Source organism: Silene latifolia, chromosome Y (assembly GCF_048544455.1).
Source record: "Silene latifolia isolate original U9 population chromosome Y, ASM4854445v1, whole genome shotgun sequence".
NCBI lineage: Eukaryota > Viridiplantae > Streptophyta > Magnoliopsida > Caryophyllales > Caryophyllaceae > Silene > Silene latifolia.
In genome coordinates, this window is record NC_133538.1 from 376,559,183 (window position 1) to 376,574,894 (window position 15,712).

At 40.4% G+C, this 15,712-nt stretch overlaps 1 protein-coding gene across 1 annotated transcript; it reads right to left on the reverse strand.

The window, feature by feature from the left end:
* Positions 1–520: 520 nt before the first annotated feature.
* Positions 521–4,174, reverse strand: LOC141627419 (E3 SUMO-protein ligase MMS21-like). The gene is made up of 7 exons (XM_074440694.1): positions 3,887–4,174; positions 3,705–3,776; positions 2,197–2,307; positions 1,990–2,100; positions 1,451–1,590; positions 891–976; positions 521–799 (listed from the first exon to the last, which is right to left on the reverse strand). The coding sequence occupies exons 1-7, from the start codon at positions 3,980–3,982 to the stop codon at positions 651–653; spliced, it is 765 nt and encodes a 254-aa protein (XP_074296795.1). The 5' UTR covers positions 3,983–4,174; the 3' UTR covers positions 521–650.
* Positions 4,175–15,712: the final 11,538 nt, after the last annotated feature.

Below are 15,712 nucleotides of genomic sequence, written 5' to 3' on the forward strand. Positions count from 1 at the left end.
CTCCTCGCTGGGAGTTTGGTTGGGGGAGCTCTCTAGTCCTTCGTATCAGATTACTGATTCCTTGGGTTGCTGGTCTTTGGACTGTTTGGGTCGATCACCACGGTGTAGGATATTCTTCTCCACTAAAGACAAGCCCGTTAGGCTTGTTCTTCTGTTTGGGTCGATCACCACGGTGTAGGATATTCTTCTCCACTAAAGACAAGCCCGTTAGGCTTGTTCTTCTCCTTTTCTTTCTATGATTTTATGGCGTAAGTGCATCTAGTCCACCCCATTGGCTTATGGGAATTATTAGTACTGCTGATGACGTGGACGAGATTGTTCGTGATCAATCTATTCTTCATCATCTTGGCCTCATTAAAAAAGTTTCCTTTGTTGTAATTTTAATTTTAATAAATGTTTATGTAATCCTTAAGTTTGGCTTTGTTGTACTAGACTTGCTAGTCGGGTTTCTAGTGCAACTTAGTCGACTAGCGTGTTCTATAACTTTTGGGGTATTGTAAGTTACCCTTTTTCAATCTGACAAAAAAAAAAGGGATATTCAAATATGCAAAAGATTGAATTTCTTCCTCGGCTACTTACTCGTTTTTCTTAAGAAAGCTCTAGTAGAATAATAGATACCAATAGAGTGATTAATGAAAGTAACATGCAACCTACGATGAATCACTGTCACTAAAATTAGTGAAGTCTTCAAAAGCACCAGGTGCCTCAGTTTGTTTGTTTTGTGAACGCATTTCCTCTATCTCGACAGGTAACAAGGTGTCGCAAACCACTCTTGCAGCACGCAATGCTTTTGGACAACCTGAAACAAAGAGAAATACATGAAGAATAAAAAGCAAGGGAGAGAGGCTTGAAAACAAACGTGACCAGATCATACGAGTGATGGTGAATACCTGCAACAGGGCAATTGTTTGTTTTGGTCACCTGCCTTAAATATAGCATAATTGCTTCCTTTTCATAGACATGCTTGCAATCTATGCTGCCATATTGAACATGTTGAGAAGATTAGCAAGGTAGATGTAACAGAAAAGATAGCGTCTCTAAATAATTTAGTAAGATTACTTGTTTGTTCTCTTGAGGAAACGAAGGTTCAATTTGTGAGCACTTGAAAGTTGAAACTGAATCAAGGATGCAACCAAAGACTTTTGACTAATCAACAGGCAAATGTAAATGGCAGAAAGTTTTTTTGAAGCCTTTGTGTGTGTTGTTCTACAGTCTTAAGCCTTGACTCAATACTAAATACCATTTGATGACCCCAACTCATTTTTCTTAGTAAAATAGATCACAGTTAATTATCAGTTACTGGTTAGGCTTGACAATTCAATCATTTCATCTTTTCTGGAAGATCATGAACATAATCTGTTTATTGAAAACTTAACACACAATTGACTGTACAAAAAGAATAATTGTTTCCTTCTAACCCAAATCACTCGAAAGAAAATAGAGTACAAACCTTCGAACAGGTTCCGATAAATCAGTGACAGCTTTCCCAGTTATTGGGCACACTGTATTCAAAAGTCCAAATTGTGTAGTAGTCATCATGATTTCTTCCTGCTCTTCGCCAGGCATTGGCTGACCTCCATGATGAACATTCTGCAACCAAGCCGTATCAAGACATAAGCAATATAGCCCACATGCGCATATGAAAAATACACAGTGGAGTGGCAGCTAAAATATACCCTGTATACAAATAATATACAGTTCAAGACATACAGAGTATATCCACCATATGCATATGAAAATAGAATGTGGAGTAGCAACTAAAATACAAATGAATAGTGTTGCTCATCATGCTTATTCTGTCTGCAAGTCTTTTAACAATTTAACCATACAATTCACAGATCTAAATGAGTTCACTGTCATGCATGTGACCTTAACAAGTTAACATCAGTTCCTAATTTCAGAAAAACAAATAAAACTATTACACATGATTACACAGCTTGAACCAGCTGACTCAAAAACACGAAGTCCACAAAACTGAATGCAACATACCCAAACGGCTTCTCTGAAGCGACGTAGGAAAGGATCCTTTTGAAGAATTGCAGCAGATTGACCCTTGAACTTTGATTTTTCAGCATCAAGCATCTTCTTAAAGTTAGTTAGCTATGAATTTAAGCACATATAAAACTCTCAGACCGTCAGAAATTTAGTACGAGTAATAACAAATACAAAAGGATAAGATTGGTTCAGTTATGGAACCTGTGGACCAGGCTGGTATTTTTCTCTGACCGATTGCATAACACTGGAAAAGCTGCTGCATTCCTCATTTGCATACAATAGTTCTAAAACAGCGTCTTCAAGCTCTTTTACCTGCACATCCGTTTTATCCTTAGCCCGCAGAATAGAAGCTGAACTTAATGTCTTGATCAAGACCAAGGGTCGATATCTCAACAATAAAAGAACATGTTGAACAGGAACGTTGGCAATCCAGAATCCTATGACCCGCATCGAAATTGGTTTGCTCCCCTAAAAGACTTCCCAATTTTGTAGGATATCTACTCTTACTTCCTAAAAAACTTCCCATATTGATTTCAGAGCTAAATCAACCCCGTCCCTTTCTAAAGTTTGATACTCCGTTACTAAGTTTTCAGCTTCCCGTGTCTAAATGTTCCGACTTCCTTACATGACATGATACTCTCACTTCATGTTATTCAAAGAAAATAGGTCAATAAGAAAAACCTTGTGACCCTTATCACCTATTTGAATGAGGAAGTTTATCATCTTATAGGCCGGACTATCTCCTAGTAATGTTATTATCATTCTATCGTCCTCTTATTTCACAAAATAGCCCCATCAGAAATTTGACACCATGTCACATCCAACACTCGCAGCTAGAGGCGGCAATCATTAACACGACCCGAAAACACGACACGAACCCGACACGATGTTAGCAAGTTAGGGTCAAGACGTTGTGATCTATTTAAGTAATTGGGTTGACACAACACGACACGACACGACACGAAACTTAAATGGGTCGGGTTAGGGTTGATGTCTTTCGACACGAACCCGACACGAATAACCCATTTATTTAAAATTGTCATAATATATTTGGCTTGAGTCAATAATTCAACAAAACAACTTAAAATTAGCATTTTCATCCATCATTTTTGGGATAATAAGGTTATAGAGCGTAGTTTATTGGATTAAACAGGTTAAATGGATTAAAAATGACCCGCTTAAAGATAAATGGGTTAAACAGGTCGAGTTGGGTTATAGAAAAATTAAATGGCTCGGGTTAGGGTTGAAACAAATGACCCGTTTATGTAATTGGATCGGGTTAGGGTTGGGATAATGGTGACCCGTTTAATATTGACACGAATCCGAACACGACACGACCTAATCTGTTTGCGAGGTCTACTCGCAGCTAAGTCCGAGTAAAATTGAATGTATGCGGTTTATCTTGAAAAGCAAACGAGTTCCTTACACTTTGATACAGTAAGTTTAGGTTCTGCTCGCAACACCGCCACATTTATCTTCGGAAATTCGACTATTTATCACACCAACCATCTAAATTGCCATATGCATAGATACATAACAGTTGTAATATCAAAGAAACTAAGCTAAACATCAATCATTCCATCTAATTACTCGTAAATTCAAACACCATCTCTACCCGAAATTAAGTTCAATACTAGTCTTTGATTTAGCATAAACTAAAAAAAGAAAAAAAAGTTGAATTTCAATGAGAAACGAGTATAAACAATAACCTGCTGATTTCGATTAAGTTTCTCCATTTCGACAGCGATTTCTTGCATCGCGTAAATGGATTTCCGAATATCCTGAAATCACAAATACAATCATGATTAAGTAATTCGAAATAAAACGGAAACAGAAGAAAAGAAGTGATTAAATAATTACAACAAAAAAAGGAAGAGAGAAAATATAATACAGCAAGAATAGGCTGATTATCGGAGGACAATGTGTTAACTGCGTTTTTAATTTTGGTCGGAACCTCGCTTGCCCGATTTCCAGATGTGGACGCCATTTTCGTCTCAATTTCTCTAATTTCTGATTAATTTCTCAGTTTTTTAGGGTTTCAACCTGAATTTTAGAGGGAAATCTATGCATTTGGGGTTTTGGGGGGATATACTATACCTATAGTGCGCAATTTCTCGTTTAAGATTGAGTTATCGGTATTTTGACAAATAAGCAAATGATACCAATTCTACCTTGAGTTTAGTGGTTAAGAGTCCACACTCTAATACTAATGACCAAGGTTCAAACATTGGTACCGTACCCTCCATTAATCCTTAAACCCTAAACAAATAAACAAATGATTTTGACATAGGTGAATATTACTCATTTAGTTAATCAAGGACAAAAATAAATAATTTAACCAAATAATTTAAGAAAGTAAAACTTAACATGTTTTAATTATAAAATGAATACCGCCATTTTAAAATAGACTAATTACCTATTGTGAATATGTGGTATTGATGTAGTCCCCCAAGAAAATAAAACATTGAGTGGGTAGCAATTAAATTGCTTTTCCATATTTTGTTTTATTTTTGGCAACAATAAAGATAGTTTTCTTACGCGTACTTATTCGACTCTCCGAGACGGATTTTATTATTACATTATTTGAAAAGGAAATTAAACTAAGGATGGGGTTAGCAAACAGAATGGTTTTTTGAGGGGACGATCTGAGCTTGGCAAATAAGCGAAACCTTCTTTTCTCTTCTTTATCAACTGACCTACAGAGGAGTACCTGCAACAAGACGCACACCTCGAGGACGTAGAAATTTACGGGAGAAGGATCTACTTGTAGAGAAAGTAGATAAATTGTGTCTCGGAGATTCATCCCCTTGGCTATGATTCTTCTTGAAGATAATAGTTCTCTTTTTTTTTTGCTCACATTGAGATTAGAAGGGTACCTGCAAAGCATACCTATAGCAGGGGCACATTGTAACACCCACTCTTTTCGTATAATAGTTATAAAAATATTTTTATATTATTTTATTTAATTAATCTTATTTTAAACAGAAATTTTATTAAAGCTATAATTTTAAAGCTTATTTTAGAGTATAAAATATACGTTTTAGTCGGATAGGATAATAATAATAATAATAATAATAATAATAATAATAATAATAATAATAATAATAATAATAATAATAATAATAATAATAATAATAATAATAATAATAATAATAATAATAATAATAATAATAATAATAATAATAATAATAATGTCTTTGGGCCTTCGCACCGTAAAATCTATCCCTCCTAAGTGTCGTCTTGGGTTTGCTCGGGCTTTGAAAGGAGCTCTAGATGATGTGGCCGATTCCCCTAGTGATCTCTCCCGCTGGATTCGGTTGCTTGTTTTACCGCTGTGTCTGCTTAAGACTTTCTCTCCTCGGAGTAATGTGGAGTGTAGGACGGCTATTCGGCGCCCGGCGTCGGGAGGAGAGTATTGCTTTAGGGCTATCCTTGCTTGGGGTTCTGGGGAGGTTTGCAAATTGCGGAGTGTTTTGATGAGGCTCCTTTTTTGTTTAGTGTGGAGGAGGATCTGGATTTGGGTGACCATAACCTCCGTCAATGTCGGCGGAAGATTTCGATGGTCACTATACTTGTCTGTTCGGGTGCTTTCTTCCTCTGGAGTCGCCCCCTACTCCGATGCCACTCTTGTGGCCCTGCGTGAGAAGCATCCTGTTGCCCCACCTCCTTCTTTGCCTCCTTTGTCTGGGGATCATCACCCTCTGGTTGCCTCTGAGTCAGTGGTTTTGGATATGATTCGGAGTTTCCCTCGTGGTACTTCTTGTCAGAGGGATGATTTCTGTGCCCAGCACCTTATGGATTGTTTGAGTGGCGCTGCTGTGGCTATTTCTGATGTGTTGATCACTTCTATTACTAGGGTGGTTAATCTCTTTCTTGAGGGTCGGTGCCCTCTTGCTTTCGGAGAGTACATTGTCAGCGCCCCTCTCATGCCGCTTGTGAAGCCAGGTGGTGGGGTACGTCATATTGCTGTTGGCACAGTCTGGAGACGGCTTGTCTCTAAGGTTGGTGCTTTTATGGTGGGTCCTTCTTTGTCCTCTTATTTTGCTGGTTTACAGTTTGGGGTGGGTGTGTCCGGTGGAGGAGAGGCTATCTTGCATGCCTTGAACCGCTCATTGAGGCTCGGGTCTTTGAGGTGGGGCTTTCCATGTTACTGGTTGATTTTCAGAATGCTTTCAACCTTGTTGATCGTACGACCATGCTTCAGGAAGTCCGCCGACGTTGCCCGGTTCTCTCCCGTTGGGTGGAGTTTTGTTATTCCAGCCCTGCCCGTCTTTTTTATGAGGAGCATTGCTTGTGGTCTTGTTAGGGAGTCCACCAGGGTGATCCTTTGGGACCGTTGCTTTTCGCGTTGGTTTTGCATCCCTTAGTATGCAAAATCCGGGACACTTTTGACCTCTCTATGCAGGCATGGTACTTGGATGATGGCACCATTGTGGGAGATACTTTGGAGGTGGGGAAGGTCTTGGATTTGATTATGGCGGATGGCCCCCGTTTTGGACTACACCTTAATGTCTCCAAGACGGAGGTCTTTTGGCCTGTTGAGGATCCTCAGAGTCGGCTCCCTGGGGTTTTTCCCGCCTCCATTGCTCGGCCCCCGAGGGGTGTTACAGTTTTGGGTGGACCTGTCAGTACTTGCCCTGGTTTTAGCAGTGAGGTTGTGGCGAGTAGAGTAACTAAGACCATTGAGCTAATGGACTTGGTTACGAGGATTGAGGACCCGCAATGTGAGTTGCTTCTACTTCGAGCTTGTACTGGTATTTCTAAGCTCTATTTCTCCCTTCGTACTTGCTCCCCTAGTGTTTTTGGGTCCGTCCATCTTCCTTTTGATGCTGCTCTTCGTTCCAGCTTGGAACGTATCGTCACCGCGTCTGGCCCGGGTTTTGGGGATTGGCAGTGGCGCCTTGCTACTTTCCCTTTTCATCTTGGTGGTCTTGGTGTCTATGCGGCGGGGGATGTTTTACATTATGCTTTTATTGCGTCCCGTTTGCAGTCTGGCGATTTGCGGGGCTAAGCTCCTCGGACCCTCTGGTATTGTAGTGCCGGCCCCGCTTTTGATGATGCCGCGAGAGGTTTTACTTTGCGTGCGACTACGAGGCTCGTATCTTAGGTAACCCTAGTGAAATTGCGCCCCCAAACTTATGAAGAAATTGGCGACATTTATTTCGCGACGGTTCTTTCTTTGCCTCGGTCTGTTTTTCTCTTTGACACCTCGCCCGACTTGCTTTGTGGCGATCTCGGCAGGTTCCCACTCCTCCGATTGGTTGCGTGCGGTTCCTATCTTAGGGTTGGGTCGGACTATGAACGGGAGGACGACTCACCGTAGTGTGCTTGGGTATCGTCCGGGTGTTCCGTTATTCACGGTCTCTAGGCGCCCCGGCTTGCTCTCGGGATTTTGCTTGATGATGTTTTTGGGGACCACGCTGTTTCTTGTCTTTGGTATTGTGGGCGTTAAACATCGGCATAACCTCGTCCGTAACACTCTTTTCGACATCTGCTATAGATCTGGTATTTACTGCGGAAAGGAGGTTGATGTTGGTTTGGTTGACGGGCATGGGGTTCTCTTCGTCCTGTAGTTCTTTGCTTTATTCTTGGGGCATGGGGTTCTCCTTTGACTCGGATCGGGATGACGAATTTTGTGCCTGGTGGGTTGTTCTTGATCTTGCTCGGCGGAAGTGTGCTAAGTATGGGGATTTGTGCGCGGCAGCGGGTTATGGTTTCCTTCCATTCTCTTTCTCATCACTTGGGGAGTTGGGTTCGGATGCTGTTGCCTTAATCAAGCGGATCCATAAATTCTCGGTATCTCAGGATGCGGGGGCTCGGGTGGCCGCTTACATTTTTACTAGACTTAGCTTCGCTGTTGCTAAGGGTGTGGGAGCCCAGCTTGTTTCTCGGCTCCCCACCAATTTCATGTAAACTTTTATTTTTCATTTAATGAAAGCTGCGCGCATAATAATAATAATAATAATAATAATAATAATAATAATAATAATAATAATAATAATAATAATAATAATAATAAAATTTCGTCTTAAATTATAGTAGGTTTAAGACGTATTTCCGTCTAGCAAAAGACCGTCACATTTTCACATGTGAGACTAGATTTATCCCGACCTATCCCGTACCGACAACACATCACTCACTTTTGCACCTAACTAAATTAATAATTTTTTTTTTACACTCACACTCTCACCCTCACAATAGACAAACTGACCAATCCAATTCATCCCTCACTTGCTTTTTCGAAATTTTTACAGCATTCAACCAAAAATCAAACAGTGAGCCAAAAACACCATTTTTGCCGAGCTTGAAACTGAGATTCCGTCTCCGTTTCTCGACCAATTTCCTTAATTATTGCGCCAAATTCTTCCCCTTTCCTTCCTCCATCATTCTAGGTCAAAAAGTTGCGGTCTTGTAAGATTTTCGTTTTGACCCATCCTATAAATGTCACGATTTAGCTGGAAAAAACGAGTCCTTTCGTGTGCTAGGTGAAGGGCTTGAAGATTCGGACGGGGATTCTTACATTGTGGACGACACAATCGAGGAATGAAGAGCATTCAAGGTAATGGTGATAGGTTAATCGACTACAAAATGTCGATATTTCACCCTTCCTACTCGATTTTCACTTTTGTTTATCGTAAAGTTTAAGTCTTTATGTGTTCCTCATGTATGGGGTTGAATTTGTAGTGTTGGTGGTCAGTTTACATGGTTGCTGGGTGTTTCCATGGCTTAGTTTTCATGATAAAGCCGATTATAGTGATTTCGAGGGTAGATTGTTGCTTTGGGTTTTTACGAGTAAATGTATGTCTTTCTGCTGGTTTTCTGAGCTTGTTTATGGTAAAGATTGTGGTGGTTATTCACGTTATAGCCGTACCCATTCCCGTCTTAACTTTACCCTTTTAATTTCCGTCTGAAACTGAGTCGTAAGGCCTGCTGGGATTCTGTTTTGGTACCGTGACAGGTACTGTTTTCGTTCCCTGTTTTGGGACGGATAAAACAGTCCCTCGGAATTCTTTTCGTGCTTATTTTCTTCATGTTAGTATCGTCACATGTACACTTGATATTTTTCCGCTTAAAAATCCAGATTTGAGACCTCGTTTGCCTCTGTGTTGGGTGCCTGTTTACAACCTATTTGGACGGCCGTGAGTGGTGTTTTGGGTGGTCTTTTGCAGGCTGTTTAGGGGCTGTGTCGGGCTGGTTTTTGGGTGGTAAGAATTCGAGTTGTTGGTATTTGCAAGCTATTGAATTTCCGTCTCATACATATATGAATACATGTGCATTTACCTTGTTATTCACCCATTGATGTTGCCATTTAGAGGAGTTGTGGCGGTTGTGTTTGGACGATGGGGTTGGGCAGGAGCTGGCCGTGGGCTGTTGGTGTTAGCCACGGCCCATGGTTGGTGCGGGTGAATGGTGGCTCGAGTTCATGGGTACAGTTGAAGAACCTTGTAACTTCTTTTGCTTTCACTTTAGTTTGTTTTAGTAAATTTTTATGAGTTAAATTTTGGGCTCACCACAATTTAGTAATTGGGCTCACCATATTTCTTTTGTTGGGCTTGTTATGTTTTCATCTACCGGGCTTACCATGTTTCATGTTTTGGGTTTGTATGTTCTTCTTGGTTGGATTTATATGTTTTTCTTTGGGTGGGCCAACCCATTAACATGGGAATGTTTAAAAATGATCTACTTGCGTCGGTTCCATTTTATTCCGTAAATTTCACATAACGTAAATTATTCATTATCACTTGTCATATTTTATTTAACCGGCATGTTAACTTATGAAATGAAATATTTATTAATAGGTTACAAGTATGAAAATATCATTATAAATAATTACTTGTAAGGAGTCGTATTCTTGTAGAAATGCCATAATACTATCATATATGCTTGATATGTCTTTATACCTACTTGTGCCGTTCTGCCAAGTATGGGTTTAGCTCATTTATTCCGCCTCTTTCGGACTGTTCTGCCAATTGTGGGTTCTCGACTTCCGTTCTGCCGATCGAGTCTTGGATGCGGACTGTTCTGCCGCATGTCGAATCAGGAACCGTTCTGTCCCGAGAGTCTGGCCAGATTTAGACTAGGACTGAGTCTTTGTGATTATCATTGTCGTCTTACCAGGGGAAATTATATTTTAATGAGCATAGTAAAGGTTTTGCATGGTTACATTGGTCATGTCTCCTTGAAATACGTGCTCGTGGTTAAGTAGTCTTTTTTTACTCCCTTTACATCCCTTCTCCATTATTTAATGTTATTTATGCCTTCCTTACTTGCCTATCTCACTCCTTTCTCTTATTCTTATTATCTTAAATATGTATGATCCCAGGTTTAGTTATAATTCAATTCATTCATATCTTATTTAATATGATTATCTGTTTATGTTCTTTGTTATGTTCGTTTTGACGTTTTGTGGCTGGGAGAACCTTGAGTTACTCCCCACTGACTGTGGCTTTCATGTTTACATGAATGACAGGTTGGTGAAGATGCTTATGTGGGGTTAGACGTGTGAGCTAGCGAGTACCCTGGACTTTTAGATTACTTGTTCACCGCTTAGACTCACCTTTCTCATTATGTCATTCGAGGGATATCTTTTTCCCACTTTTGACCGTTTTATTTGTATGAACCTATATTTTTATTTCCGCATATTCTCACCGTTGAATGTTAGTGACTCCTGCATTCTAAACTCTATCTATTAAATAAAAGTTTTAAAAAAAAATCCTCATTTTCCGCATATATTTAGTAGTTTATTTTCCCTCTTTATCGCGGGGCGTCACACACATGATATTTTACCAAACGAGGAAGTCTTGCACTTCTTAGGACTTGCTGAGAAAAGAAACGGTGGGTAATCATTTGAATTAAAAGGGGCTTAAGAGCAGGTAGAGGTGTTGGTCGTGTCATTCACAATGAATTATGAGCGACAGCCGTAGAGTTTCCTTCGAGGATTTGAATACCAGAAGGAGAGAAATTGTGACAAATAGAGGACGAACTCAAACTTAAGCCACAAATCGAGGAAGCCCTTGAACTAGTACTATGAATCACATTGATGACGTCTGAAGAAGAAGACGTGTCTTCCTTAACCACCATCTTCTTAAGTTTCCGCTTTTCAGAATGTCTCCACTTTATTTTCTTAGAATGATCTCTTGTAATTCCTCTCTCCTTAGTTACCCCGCTATCAAGGATCCGAATTGTTATAAAAGACATATCTCTTTTATGGTAATAGCTCACCTTATTACCTTGAAGTACCTTGTGGTAAGCTTGTCCGGAGATCCTTAGTCGGGAATTTCCTCCACCCTTTTTTGAGAAATCAAGAACCAACTTATTAGGAAAATGCTCATTCTTCTAAGAATTAGGAATTCCACAGGAGCTTGATCATCACATCTCCATATTCACACCCACATTATCCTTTACACTCACATCACTACGATATTTCGTCACCTCCTTGATCAGACTTTCACTATCTTTTATATCCATTTCAGAATCTGAAACATGCCCAGAATCAGAAACATGCACATGCTTCTTATTGTTCCCATCGCCATCCTCAGGAGCAACCTCAAGTACTCTTTTACCATTTTCCTTAATAAGAAGGTGACCTTTAACCACATCTAATTCCCTTATAATATCCTTATTTCTAGGTTCGACCACCAGTGCCTCTACCAGATCCATTTTAGCTTCAAAAAACCTTTTCAACTTCATATATGCAACCGCCCTGCGAAATAATGCCTTAACATTACGAGGAAATGTGTCCAAAATCATGGAGCAAAAATCCGAAGCAGCTCTGTATTCCTCAAGTTTCAGGGCACATGCAGCAAGATTATTATTAAGGAAAAGAGCAAGGTCAGATAACGATTGAATATCTTCACCTCCAATAGTTCCCAAAATCAAACTAAGAAGTTTACACGCTTCATGGTAACACGCTGCGGCCCTATCAAAATAATTTTGCCTAAAAAAACCGTTCCCCTTGTCTTTAAGCTCCCTCACCTCAGACAAGCCTAACAAAGCCGACCCCTGCATTTTCATAAAATAGCCTAGCATCCTATCCCCATCATCCTCCATAAACCCATCGCTAACATGAGCATAAGTAAAAGCTTCAAGAAATTTATGATAAATGGTAGAGGAAGACATGGTAACAATACCGAAAAAGAGGATACAACAGACCACATAACCCTCGAACTAAACAAAAACACTAATCAGAGACGAAAATAAGATCCCTCAAAACTGAATAAAACCTAGCCAATCGTCTTCAATTGAAAAACTAAACCCAGAAAAACAAAGTTGTAATACGACGATATAAACACAAACGAAAAACAATCAGAGAAGTTGGTAAATTAATCAGCCATGGATTTACCAACAGTAGAGATAAACGATCGTTCGATTTAACATGAAGTAACAACATACAAAATAGATCAAACCTGAACTTTAATAAAGAAAAAAGGTCGCAATCGGAAAAGCCCAACGGATGATGGTGAGGATCAGGAAAAGAAAGGGTTGAAGCAGCCTCGCCGACGACCTAAAGAGGCGACCGAAGATGTAATACCCGGATATTTTAAGACCCGCAAAGGAACCTTGGGATGCGTGATAAGACCTTATTTTAGACGAGAGGCCACACGGGAGTGAAGTATAACTATAAAGTGGACCGAGTATAACCTATACTAGACTTAGTGGAGTTGTTATAATGTCTGCCTATAGAAGGGTCGTCTTAAAACTGTCATAAATTGAGATCTAGAGATGATATTAATGGTCACACGCTCAACATGACCAAGAAACGAGTGAGATATGACTGTTTTATGAAAACTGGTCATTGCTGAGAACTGCGTTGTACTCGATCGAGTGTAATGAACACTCGACCGAGTAGATGTCACTCGATCGAGTGAGCTCAGTACTCGATCGGTTATGGATCACTAGACCGAGTGAAAGTGCCACTCGACCGAGTGGCACTAAACAGTACCCGTAAAACGCAATTTCGGACCTTATCTTAATTCATTTCTATCTTATCTTTTCTCACTCCAAATCCCCTCCCTTCTCTCTAAAACCTCCATAAACACCTTCTCCATGAGGATTCAAGCTTTCTTTAGGAGATGTTCCACCATTGCTCTTCCACCATTCCACTTTGTAAGTAACACCCATCTTTTCTTGGTAGTATGAACCCTAATTTTTGGGGGATTCTATTTGGGTTAACTAGTTAGTAATTAATAGGTATAATATGAGTAATTAGTGGGTAATAATAAGGGGTTTTGTATTATGTTATATTGTAGGATGATTTGTGATAGTTATTATGTGGTATTGTAGGATGAGACGGTCTTATTAGACGGATCTTGCTTATTAATTGGATTGCGTGTGAAGAATGCTAAAAGGTAGGTTTATCCTACTCGGTTTCAATAGTTTGTGTGCATATTTGTGTGTCTTGCATCATCAGTTTTATGTATGAGTTTATTGGGATAAAATGTTGGTATTTGAGGAAGTTTTATCCATGATATATTAGGATTGAGTTCATGATGAGTCATATAATTGGTGTTGTATTGCATTTTCCATGTATGGTCATTGTTGTGTTGTGTTGGAGATCATTGGTGGTGTTACTTGGTTATTGAGGAGACGTAAGATGGCTGGGAGACCGTCTTACACTTGATTCATCTCTTGGAGCTTCTCACTCCAAGAGGGATGTGCACATTAATGGCTTAAGTTACGGAGGGACTCGTGTGGTTGATACACGACGCCTGGCAGGGGATCCGGTTGGCTTCCGGACCCGGTACGTCTGGGCGTGTCCCAGTACCTATTTGTGGTTGTTGGTATGTCTGAGCATGTCCCAGTACCAGTGTGGTTGTCTGTATGGCTGGGCGTGTCCCGGTACCGTGGTGGTTGTTGATAGTACCTCATTCGTATTATTGGCCTATTGCATATTTACATATCATGTTGCGTAATATGTTTAATTATTGAAACTGACGTGTTGTGTGTCTGTGTAATTGTCACCTATTTTAGGGGTGGCCTGTGTCGATCTATATGATATTTCCAATCATATGGGGAGCAGGTTAAGTACATGTTGGTTTGATGTCATACGGAAGACGGGATGAGCATCGGACTTGGAGTCAAGTAGCATAGATAGATCACTTAGATGGTAGACAAGTTGTATAATGTCTAGTTCACATTTATTATTCATTTATTCATTTGTTGTAAATCACTAAACTTATTATATATTTAAGTTGTTTCTTAATTGCAACTCCGATTTCACCGCCTCGGGAAACCGAGATGGTAACATCTCTCAATTACCTTGGCCGGGTAAGAAGGGGGTGTTACAAAGTGGTATCAGAGCGACGATTTTGGAACCTAAACCAATGAACCAAAATGAATCTAGGAGTGTCAAATAAAATGAACCCAACATGAGTATAATAGGAGGTCGATTTTGGATGAGTAGGCGCCCTCATATCAAAACTAGTGCCTATTGTCTCGGTTGGTCACTACGTGGGTGGTTAAGAGTATGGGTGAACGCTATGTGGAAATTTGTATGGTTGCATGATTATGTGATAGCGTTAAGTTTCTTGCATGGCATAATTGTTTCCAATGATGTGTGAATGTGTGTAGAAGTTGAATGCTTGGATTGATGTGAATAACATGCTTGATAATGGCTAACATGTGTTGGTATACGGATAATGGTTTCACCCTTTGATTTACACCGTGTGTTAGTTGAATGCCTATTAGTGTTATCGATATGATTAATAATGGATGTTGGTAGAGTAGCTACTAGTACCATGGTAGTGTACCAAAAACGGTAAGTAGGATGACGTATGGACTAACTCGGGTTGTGTGTACAAATGATTAAGGGGGGGGGGGGTATTTATAGGTTACACACGAATTAGGTTGGAAATTACAAAGGAGTGTAAAATGTGGAAGAGGGGTCCCAGCCGGTCGACCGGCTGCTGGTGGTCTGACCGGCTGGGAGTTCCCTGTAAGAATCAAGCTAGAAAAATATCATCAGGTGCTTCTGGCCGGTGGGCTGGCTGCCGGTGGTCCACGGGTTAGGAGCTTATTTGACTTTCCCTCTTGTTTTTTTGAATTTGTTCTTCATCTTGCGCTCCCAGTCGGCCGGCCGGCTGCCGGTGCCTTGGCCGACTGGGAGTTCTCTAGAACTTCTTCAATTTCTTCCTTCTTCTTGTTCTCCCACCCGGGTGGCCGGCTGCCGGTGGCCTGACCGGCTGGGAGTTCTTTATAACTTCTTCCCAAAAGTGACAATGCCAATTGCTGGGGGAGTCCCAGCCGGCTGACCGGCTGCCGGCCTACCGGCTGGGAGCTTCTCTCAACATTTCTTCCTCCTTTCTTCATGCTAAGTCTACCAAATCGTCTCGCTTGCTCCGATTCCTCCATTTCTGCTCCAAAACCTTCAAGACAGACATAATATCATAGACTAGGGAATCGGGGTATAAAATGCAATGCAAGACATAGAAAACCGACTCAAATCGAGCCAGAATACATGAAAATAGGAAGGAAGTTGGTGTAAATAAATACTATATCAAACCTCCCCACACTTGATCATTACACATCCCCGAGTAAGTGGGTGAGTCAAAACGAGACCCTTATTCAACTATAGACTAATTATACTATTAATATCTGATGGAAGGCAATTAACGGGTCTCCTCCGTCCCTTCAACTCACGTAGTTGTGCTTATGAGGTAAAGCACGACTCGTAAGGCAAGTAGGGTCTTGCAAGAAAAATGCGATGCATCCAACATGT